This window comes from Papilio polytes, unplaced genomic scaffold, assembly GCF_000836215.1.
Source record: "Papilio polytes unplaced genomic scaffold, Ppol_1.0 DF824169.1, whole genome shotgun sequence".
NCBI classification, from domain to species: Eukaryota; Metazoa; Arthropoda; class Insecta; order Lepidoptera; family Papilionidae; genus Papilio; species Papilio polytes.
The window spans coordinates 2778000-2789289 of NW_013525035.1; the positions used below are offsets into that span (position 1 = coordinate 2778000).

Below are 11290 nucleotides of genomic sequence, written 5' to 3' on the forward strand. Positions count from 1 at the left end.
CTGGACGGATCTTAATTAAGTAACCTATTTTAGTTTTTAATTTCATGCGGACGGAATCGCGGGCGAAAGCTAGTATTAGTAATATAAACAGATTTGTGGGTGTTTATTAATACTGTTTGTGTCAGCCTGGGCACGGAGCGGTCGTCGCTGTTCGTGGCGCTGTGCATCCTGATCTGGCAGCTGCGTGTGGAGCGCCGCGTCGACGTCAACTGCGTCGCGCGCAAGGTGCGCTCGCAGCGGGCACGCACCATCGACACATTTGTACGTACACATTCTTACTGCTAAATATAGTTTTAAATCAATTACAAAATGTATAAATGTACCCTTTACTATGTTTTTACTAAAGGTACTAAAAAATCATACTTCATACTAATATCATTAATGCGAAAGTTTAGATGGATGGATGGATGTTTGTTAGAGTTTGTAAACTAAACGGCTAAATAGATTGTTATGAAATTTGGCATAGACATAGAGGATAGTCTGGAAGAACGCATAGGCTATTTGGTTTTGTTTTTTTTTAACTCCTTGCGGACGGAGTCGCAGGCGAAAGCTAGTATATAAAAAATACTTTTTTTAATCTGCTTTCTTAATGTTGTCAGCTCGTAGTTTAAAGTCCCTTTCACACATGAGAGTTTTTTTTAATATATTGACCGTCTAAGATTAATAGCGTGAAAATATATATCCTAAATCGAGTCGTAAGTATGTGTTTACGCTTTATTACATTAGTATAGAAATATAGATACCTTGTATAGAGCGATACAGAACGATAACGATTTTTTTTAAATTACTGACAGTACAAATTAGACGTTTGTAAACGAGACATCGAATTCTTATCAATTACTGTTAAATTTATACTTAAATTAGTTTCACTTGTGGTTAGTAGTATTAAGCAAGTAATCCCAGCCATGATTATGTTTGTTTTTTGTTACAGTTACAATACGAATTTCTACACCGTGCCATATTGAATTACGCGGAGTTGCATAATTTACTAGAGGACAGCTAAGCTAACAAGCAAACTTCACACTTAAGGTTAACGGCATAAGATCGAGGATCGCTTAGCAGTGTAGCGATGAAAAGTACCATTTTTTATCTGTGCTCAAACAGTTGTATTAGAATTGATGTTTTTGTAACTTTTTTTTGTATTACCATGTAATTATTGATTATTTTCTTGCATTTGTACAATTTATCTATAAATCGGATTTTTTTCGCATGTGAATTTATAACCAATGGATGGACATTTTCAGATTTATCAATTAAGATAATTTATACTAAAGAATAAATATTTTTTAAACTCTTTAACATTTATCATGAAATATAAAATTGGAATCCAGACTCGAATATTTAAGATGTGAACTTTTTAAATCATAAATTAAAACATGACATTTCCGTTTGACATGTACTGTCAATGTCAAATTGACAGCTGTCAGTTAACTGTCAGCGTTACTGAAATTGATAGCTCAATACATTTGGTTGTATATCGCGTTATATTTAGAATAATTTAATAAAAGCCTATGTTGTATATCTTTTTAGTAATTTCAAACCGGCCGTAGATATAGAAGGTAACTGCTTACATATATTTCCCGCATCGCTTACATGTAGTATTACAAGGAATTTACAGATATATAATCTATAGATGTATGAAGCATATAAATGAGGTAAAAAAGGCTTTTTGGGTTTTATTGTTTACATTTGTCAAATGTCAAAATGACAACATGATGACAAACAACAACCTTGCTTCCTTGATGTTGGCAGCTTGTAGTTTATGGTCCCTTTCCCACATGAAGGTTTTTCTGAAATTCATATATCCCGTAAGTTTGATAGCGTAAAAATAAACCTAAAGCGTGTCGTAAGTGTAGGGCTTTTTATTAAAGAAAGAATTATTCAAATGCTGTGATTGCTGACATCTTACGTCACAAAGTAGTGTGTATTTATGCTTTATTATATTATAAAATTGTATTTCGAAATTCTACTCTATTAGATGTCAACTTATATCGAACAATCTATAGATTATATATCTATGAAGAAATTGATTTTCTCAGATTGTAGTTGTTTAAATGTAAGAATACTATATCAGGGCATTTTCCTGTACATATCTATGTAATTGATGACGTCACCGTTTTTTTTAAAAAATCAATGAATTACCATAGAAATATTTCTGGTATATTATTGTTTTAAGTTGCACAATGTACAATTAGTAATTCTCGTGTCATTTTTATTATATGCCGAGTTCCTTTAGTTAACCCAATTGTATAGCTTTGTTATGTTTTGTAAAATTATCGTATATTTTTTTTTTTTAGTTTACTATTATATTGGTATGAATGTACCAAATTAAAAACGTGTCCAAAGATGTATGTATGTATGGAATGTATCGTCGGAAATTTTATACAAATTGAGAATATTTTATTTATTGTTTTGTAATGGCTGATGTATTCTTATTTATTGGTTTAATATCTGTACTGTGGTTTTAAAAACCCCTTGATTTTTTTGATACTTTATGTCGAATTGACGATACCCCAAAATTAGCACAAAAAGGTGCGTGCATACTGTATTTTGGATTAAAATTGGCGAATCAAAATATGTAAATATTTTTTAAATACTGGAAGTGACTTTTCGTTTGCGAATACGTGTGCACAGCCCTTTTTAAAGTTTTTTGATGTATTTACTATAATTTAGATATTTGGTTTACTATGACGAGACTTATATGTCTACTTAGGCTAGGCTATGTACATTTAGATTGTATTGTTTAGATTTTGTATGAACATTAAATAATATTGAACGATGACATGTTCGTATCGTATGGGTTCCCACTCGCAGAATATGTGAAATGTGTAGTCATCTCTTTCACTCTCAAAAATATAAAATGTAAGAAAAGAGATAGATATATGTTTTACTTGTTTTGGTAGTGGGAAGTCCAACTTAACGGATTGTGTGTTAGAAGGTCTTGCATTCACCGTAATTTTAGGAGGCTTTGGATTATTTATTAAACTAACCGAAGTATTTACGATAAAATGATTAGAAATAAACAGTTTTACTTAAAAAATACAAAATAAATGGTCCATCTTGCTTAATATCAACCATATGTGGATGATTTTATGCAAAAACTAGTAATCCAATAATTTGGTGAAATAATTTAAGTTTTTAAAAAGTTATTTAGATAAGAACAATTCATCACATTACTTTTTATTCTCTATAAATGATCTCAACTTGTGTTCAATTATAGATATTTTCTTAAAAGGATTCCACTACAAAACTTGTGTTGGCAGATTTTTTTGAATGTCGAGTCGTTTTCCACGGCGTTTGTTTCTAACAGAATGGACTAAGAGTGTTTTACACTCGGTTCGCAGAGTCTACAGTGGAAGTGCACTCTTTTTTTTCTATATTAAATTATTCATCTATTCGATTCAAGCTTAAAATAATTTTTAAAACCATATGAGTATTCTGGTGTTTGCAAGACTTGATTTCCGACTGACGTGTGGGTTAGCTTTTATCGAAATAAGGCTTTAGGGATGTTGCGAAGTTTTTTATATAAATGAAATTAGTTAGTAAGTTAGTTAATGGACAGCGATGAACGAAAAGATTTTATTTCATGTCACGTGGTACAGTTAAAACTTTCATATGGCAAATGGTGTTATCGAAAAATATACAGAAATAACTTAATAATTTCATATTACAATATTAGGTGCTAAAAACGAGTCACTTTTATAGTTATTTATAACAGAAAGAAACAGATGTATTCATAAAGTGAGATAGCACTATTCCGCCATCTTGTTTATTTTAACGCAAACTTCACATCGCTAATATGAAAGTTTTAACTTCACGTGATTGATATTGTACAATTTACAAACTTGCATTTTTATAAAAATCCTGTCCTGTAAAATCTCGGGCGTCGCTTGATTCGTACTGATTTATTATTAAGTAATTAATACTTAGTTTATCAAGTTATGTTAAACTATGATTTTATAGATAAGTTAAGTTTTAAGTTGCCAAAGTTTAGTATATCAATTGGTTATATTTTGCTGTCATTCGGTCATTCGGTCATTTCGTTCCTCGCTGTTTTGACATGACCCTTACGGGTTGAAGATATTTTGTAATACTTGATATTGCTTTTGTAGTCAAATCATATCTATACCATTCGCTTATTTGATAATCGTTTACGAGTTTTTTAGTTAAAACTGAGAGAAATTAATATGCTAAGGAAATTACGCTTTATTGTGAAGTATGTCTGTGCAAGAAACACTAGCCTATTTTTGTGTTATATTTTGTTTTTTTAGGTGCTTTATTTGTGAATTTCTGAATTAATTTTCAAGTATATGAAATCATTTTTATTGCAGTTACTAAGTTTGTTCAATATATTGTAAATTTATTTTTTATATTTAATGTTAGGTTAAAAATTGTTCCATTAAAATTCTAGGCTAATTTGGTTTCTAGCTTAAACACTAATTTTCCCTTTCAAAAATAATTATTATTGCAGTGTAATGTAATTAACTATATGTAGTTAATTACATTACACTGCAATAATAATTAAGAGTACAATTTTATTATTAAAAGCTACATTTCTATATTTTATATCCAAATATCATACCAAATTGGTTTTTCGTGACATTTTGACAGATATTTAGTTGTTACACTAGTTGTCTACTAAGCGGTGTGAATGCAACACCTATATGATCTAAATAGGTGTGAGTAGGATAGCCATACTTCCAATAAAGCGCTGTTCAGTGATCTATTCGGTATGTTAAAGCGCTTTTTTGCTTTGTAAATATAATTGTAAGTGTACACCGCGCAAATGTGAAGTGTGATTGTAACGAAAGGATTTTCTACGTAACTGTGTTTCAACTGAAATGATACTTTTATATTTGCTGTCCCTTTTTATCTGTTAGATAAAATAGAGACAGCAATAGTACATAGAAGTGTCACGTCAGTGGAATTGTACGGTAACATTGGCGGCTGTATAACTGAGAGTATTGGTTGTATTTCTAATTTTATTTTTGTAAATAGATAATGCAGGTCATGTAATACAATATTTTTGAAAATATACCAATATTTAGAATGTTTTTTGTTATTTAGGCGTCGCCTGGGGGGCGAAGACTCCGTCTTAGACCTATCCTCTCCTTAAATTTCCTTGTACCATTTACTAGCGACGCCTATGTTACCCTTAATTAGAAATGATTTTTATTTGTGTTGATAGTTTTTTTTATAATATATGATGGCAAACGAGCAAGCGGCAACCTGTATCCACCGAAATAGAAAGCGACCGCTGTCCATTAACATCTGCAATTGCAGATGCGTACCTACCCTTAACCTTTTTAGCAATAGTGAGTTCGATTCCCGCTATTGGTTGTACAATTATGAACAAAATTTTGGCCTAATTTGAAATTTGATAATTAGAAGTCAAGTTTTAAGACAGTCGAATCACGTTTTAATAATGTATTTAGTATTAATATCGTGGTAGTTTCGAAATATGTAAAATATTCCAAAGTTTTAACGTCTCAAAACTTGCTCGAAACTAATTAATGTTTTTTTGTGAGCCTTAACTTTCTCGATATCAAGTTTTTGTAATAAAAAGTTTTCACATTTTTGCGCAATACAGAACAAATTGCCAAAATTTCTTCATAAATTAATAAATATTTAATTATTATTTATGCAAAAAGTTACGTTATTTTGTGCTAAAATAATTAAAAATATATGTTAATAGAAGTAAAGATATCATAAAAGTAGTAAAATTAAAAAAAAAAAATCATCGACCCTGCCAGGATTCGAACCTGGAATCTTCTGATCCGTAGTCAGACGCGTTATCCATTGCGCCACAGGGCCCGGTGTTTTCTCGAGCCAATTTTACAATAACCTACTAAAATGGGTCAATAGCTCAACAAGACGCAATGCAAAGAAATTTAAACTAACAAAGTTAAGCAGAAATGGCTAACGAATCTCCATCAACTAATGACATACTGACTGCAGTGGCAGTGGCTATAGAGATTTGATTGCATAATGAATTTCATAAACTCATTCACCACTCAGGCCTACTCGGGAAAACTAAAAAAAACTAATTATGTATTAATTAATTAATTAATTAGAAATGAAACTGAATAGAAATATTTAAGTGGTAATATTATTTTAATTAAGCAGTTTGTCAAGTTGTTCGGAGATTACGAAACTTTTGGGGAAATTTCGTTCAAACTTCCGTCCAGAATTTAATATAAGTTCTTAATTATTTTTGTTGAAAGATTCTTATTTGGTAATAATTTTTATATTTCTCCCTCATTGATTAACGATTATTTTAATGGATTAATTGGATACGGTTAGTCGTGAAACGTGGATTTTGTATTTTTAGTACAAAACTGGAAATCTTGCCGAATTATTTTGTCTCATGCTTTTAGCTTTATTGCGTGATTAAGCTAATGTTACGGGGATTTGTCTAAATGTATTCTGTGTAAGCTGGATAATTTGCCAAGATCTTGTGTTGACATTTGTTGATATGTTTGTATCAAGAATTGTTTTGTACAAAATCCGTGGACTTGTCATCATGTTGATGAAAAAACGGCAAATGAAAAATGTAATATTTTTAAATTGCAATGCATATACAATAGCACCTCGATTAGTTAAAGTGCAAGGGAAACACAAAATATTTTATGTTATAGAGGTTTTAAGTTATCTATGGTCTATGTATGTATGTACCCTTGTTCCTATTTTTACTCGAATGCGTCAGTAAGATTGGTAGATACTGAAATTTAAATAATTATATTTAATTATTCATATTGCACATTGCAGGATAAGTCTAGTTAAAATGTCTGTGATTTTCTTTTGTTTAAAACAATTCACAGTTTCTAAATCGATTTGATTTTCAATAGCAAATAGAGAGGAGAATACATTTATGTTTTTTCATCGCTCTATAAATGATCGCGCAAGCAAGGGCCAATACAGAGATTGTATCGTCACCGCGTTCCTCATTTTATTATCTCAACCGACCTTCTTCGACCCTTTGTCATAATCCATCCTCCTTCGCTCTTTCTTCGTCTTTTGGAACGCTTTAGTTCGGTATTCGAACTTTGAGTGGAGCGTTGACAGATACGCATGCGGGGCTTAGGGAGAAGTAAGTGTGTGATAAGCAGTGAACGGACTAACAGTGCAGTAAGACCATCTAATACGCGCAACGCAGAACAACCAGGTAAGCCCCGCAAGTATCCGCTTCGGGGAACTTTTCCGAACCTTACCGTCCTTTAGTCCCGTACTCGTTATCCGACCTAATTTCAATACTATCCAAAGACGAGGCTATACTCAAACCCCGATACGCTCGATCTTTTTTGGTGCCGAAACCCGGGAACCTCGTTGTTCCCATCCTTATCCTTTATAAATTTCATCAAATCATAATGATATAATTTCCTGTTTGTATATTGCGTAATTTTCCAACTCCGCCATATTTGACGTCTTGGTACAAATTCCGTAAAATAATTACAAAATTATTTTTACTTTATTTCATCGTATACGAGCAATAAACTAATAGGGGAATATTTTATCATTATTACAACCGTTATAGCAATTCGTAAAACCGTTTTTCATTGTTGAAATAATTAATGTTGAAAATAAATATTTTAAATTTTCATTTTGATATATAGTGACGTTTGCGTTTTATCGTCATTATAATCCGTTCTGTGCTGAAGAGTATCTATGCGCACAAAACTCTCTCGTTGCAAACGACCATCGCTATTTTGTCGCATTATCTTGTTTACATGCGTACAAAAATTCACTCGTTGCTAACGACTATCGTTTATTTTGTCGCGTTATTAGATTTCTTATTTTAAATTCGGTTTTTATTAATTACTTGCGTGCTTGATTAGTACAAACTATTCACGATCTTCAATACAATTCGAATTCGATAATTTACAATATCGTTACGTTAGTGAAGAAGTAAACAATATTTACCGAACGATAATAATCTATAAAACTCGTGACTATTCGTTCATCTTCAGACAACTTGTGAGTGCCTACGTCTATCCGTTCATCTATCAAGTCTTGTTAGGTCTCTCGCGTATGTGTTTGCAATTGTTTGTTCGTTCTATTGTTTATTTCAACACAAAATACATTCGTAAAGCTTATTAATAATTTTTATTCCACATTCAATTCTCTTATTTTTCGAAACTTATTGCGTTTTGCTTATTTTCGTATAATCTTTTACTATGGCGGCGTATCGTACTAAGCGCGGTGCTATTCCAAAATCCAATTCAAAAGTCGGGAAATCGGTTGAAATGGGTTATCCTACCGTACACGATCGGCTTTGTATCGTAAACGTACTTTAGCACAAAACCGCCTAAGAAAGATGTTCGATGTGGCTTCTGAAGCAAAGGCAAGTGGTAATCCTAACATGTTGGATTTATTCTTTGCCCACTATTCGACGATTAATAAGTTGATTGACAGCTTCGAGGAAGCACACAACGATATACTTTGTGATCGAACCAGAACGTATCGAAACTGAAGACTCGTGTCGCGATTTATTTGAAGCTATGTATTATGAAATACTAGCCATACAGCGACAATTATCTCGTGACGAAGATAAGTCACCTATACCGGAACTTCAGTTAGGTTACCGAAAATTGAAATACCGAAATTTTTGGGGAACATTAAGTCATAGCCCGAATATTATGACGTGTTCAACGCGCTTATTCAAGAAAATAAAAGTTTGAGTGATACCGAGAAAATGCACTACCTCGTCTCCACCTTATCCGGTGATGCTTTGCGTGTTATTCGTACTTTTCCCGCCCTTTCCTTCGCTCTTTCTTCGTCTTTTGGAACGCTTTAGTTCGGAATTCGAACTTTGAGTGGAGCGTTGACAGATACGCATGCGGGGCTTAGGGAGAAGTAAGTGTGTGATAAGCAGTGAACGGACTAACAGTGCAGCAAGACCATCTAATACGCGCAGCGCAGAACAACAAGGTAAGCCCCGCAAGTATCCGCTTCGGGGAACTTTTCCGAACCTTACCGTCCTTTAGACCCGTACTCGTTATCCGACCTAATTTCAATACTATCCAAAGACGTGGCTATCCTCAAACACCGATGCGCTACATATTTTTTGTTACTTATTATAGTTAAAAAGGTTGCATATTTTGAGTTGTATATATTTTGAGCTCTGATGGGAAGGGAACATAATATATATTGAAGTTAAAGAGGTTTAGAAAGTTACCGAGGTTTGAGTTATCGAGATTCTACTGTACTTTTTAATAATGTTAATATTATTGTGGATTTTTGTTCCAAAGTTTATGGGATTTGTTAATAAGTGAATTTTAAAATAAATAATGAACTAACAACAATGAAAAAGAGATAAGGAGATGAAAAACAACTTTAATTGATGTTGTTGAACAAACTTAATGAGACTGAGATATTTCTTTGTAAATGTTGAGAATAAAATTTAATCTTCTGCAAGGAAATAGTGTAGGCAGCACTTAATGAGCTAGAAAAGCAATACAAATAAATACTTTATCAAGGTAATTATTTTATAAGAAATATCCGTGAAGAAAATGCTTTAGAATTTTTCTTTCAGCGAATTCAGATTGCTACTTTTTTCTTTTCCTTGTGGTAAATAATAAAAAAAATATTTATTACAAATCGTATTTACATTCCTTTTGTTTTATTTTAAATTACAAAAATAGATGTTCCCGCCCGGGGTCGAACCGGGGACCTTGTGCGTGTGAAGCACACGTGATAACCGCTACACTACGGGAACTTGTACGATTCACTTGAAAATTAACAATTAGTTCTACGAACTATTTCACTAGTAACATTTTCATAGAAATAATCTAACGTTGAAGGCTTGATTTAATACAATTCGTTGATAGTTTATTTCAAGGCATTTCAGTCGTCAGTCACAACACGCGACCCTGTGGGGTTGAAATACACGTTTTGAATTTATTTATTTATTAACTAGCTGTTACTTGTACCTATGCTTGCGTAAAATAAAAAACTCTATGTTGATTACACATAAATTACATTTCTAACGGTGAATGAACTTTTAAAATCGACCCAGTATTTGAGTTATTTCAATACATAAAAAAATACAAATCTTTCCTCTTTACAATATTAGTATAGGTTACAATAAGTAAAAAAAGGTTAAAACAATGTATCATGTAATGTATAAGATATCGCGAACACGAACAAAATTATGTATGTATAGTTTAACTTTAAGATTTATTTAATTTTAAGGTAAATTATCTAAAAAATCGTATCACCGCATAAACGCTAGTTCCTCTTATTGAAAAGCGACGTCCTCCGACTCTTTTTCTTATTCAACCTCCTTCGCTCTTCTTCGCGTTTTTGAACGTTATGATTCGAAATTTGAATTTGGAGTGCAACGCCGACACGCACTTGCGGGGCTGCCGAAGGGGAGTTGGTCGTAGTTACGTTTGCTTTAATTGTCATTATAACCCGTCCTATGCTGAAGAGTTAAAGAGATATATTATTATATAAAGAAATATATTGTTATTTACAGTGCAGATTATGTAGTCAAACAACGTGCGTAACTTTTGCAACACTTTCACAACTTTTATAGAATTTCTGTAACAAAAAGGTAAGTTTTTCTTTCACCTAAATTCTTTACTAACAAACTTGGTTCGACTTTGGAAAGTGGTTTCCTGAAATTACGCAACAATGTTAGGCAATTCCTAATCTAGTAAATGTACATATCTATACAAATATTGTAAAGAGGAAAGATTTGTATTGAAATAACTCAAAAACTACTGGGCTGATTTCAAAAATTCTTACACCATTAAAAAGCTACGTTATCAGTGAGTAACATAGACTATGTTTTTTATTACTTTTTATTTCACGGGGACGAAGTCGCGAGCAATAGCTAGTCTTTAATATAAACGACGTGAAACTGTTTGTAGTTTACAATTTAATTATTGCAGATTAATAATCTACTATATTAAGTCAAGGACTTCATCCGCGCGGAATTAAAATACCTTTTTTTTTTTTTTTTACACTTTGTACACAAGGAAAATAATCACAAAAAAGAGATACATATTGAGCATTGGTAGTACAGGCGAGCATAACTCTAATAGAGTTTTCTTACTGCTAACCTTTCGATACAAATTAGATGTTTAGCAGGTAATGAATGATGATGTGCAAAGTAAAATAAACACTTAAACAGTAAGGTTAACAAAATCATACACTATATTATATTATATTAGCTACATAAACATTAACATAAAGATATATACAAAACAAATATACCTACATACATACATACATATATACATACATACATAATATATAGACAATATACATACATTCGTACCTACAG

The 11290-nt window shown here is 32.1% G+C and overlaps 1 protein-coding gene and 2 non-coding genes across 4 annotated transcripts in view; 1 reads left to right on the forward strand and 2 right to left on the reverse strand.

The window, feature by feature from the left end:
• The window catches only part of LOC106111381 (tyrosine-protein phosphatase 69D), a 28917-nt gene extending 26629 nt beyond the window's left edge, over window positions 1-2288 (forward strand). For both annotated transcript variants that reach the window (XM_013293437.1, XM_013293438.1), the window contains exons 25-26: window positions 126-261; window positions 932-2288. In XM_013293437.1, coding sequence (XP_013148891.1) covers window positions 126-261; window positions 932-1003 — 208 coding nt within the window. In that variant the 3' untranslated portion in view covers window positions 1004-2288. The remainder of the gene's footprint in view (window positions 1-125; window positions 262-931) is intronic.
• A 3453-nt stretch (window positions 2289-5741) lies between these two features.
• Trnar-acg lies at window positions 5742-5814 on the reverse strand. Its single transcript has one exon. It is a non-coding gene; the product is annotated as a tRNA-Arg (tRNA).
• A 3828-nt stretch (window positions 5815-9642) lies between these two features.
• Window positions 9643-9715, reverse strand: Trnav-cac. Its single transcript has one exon. It is a non-coding gene; the product is annotated as a tRNA-Val (tRNA).
• Window positions 9716-11290: the final 1575 nt, after the last annotated feature.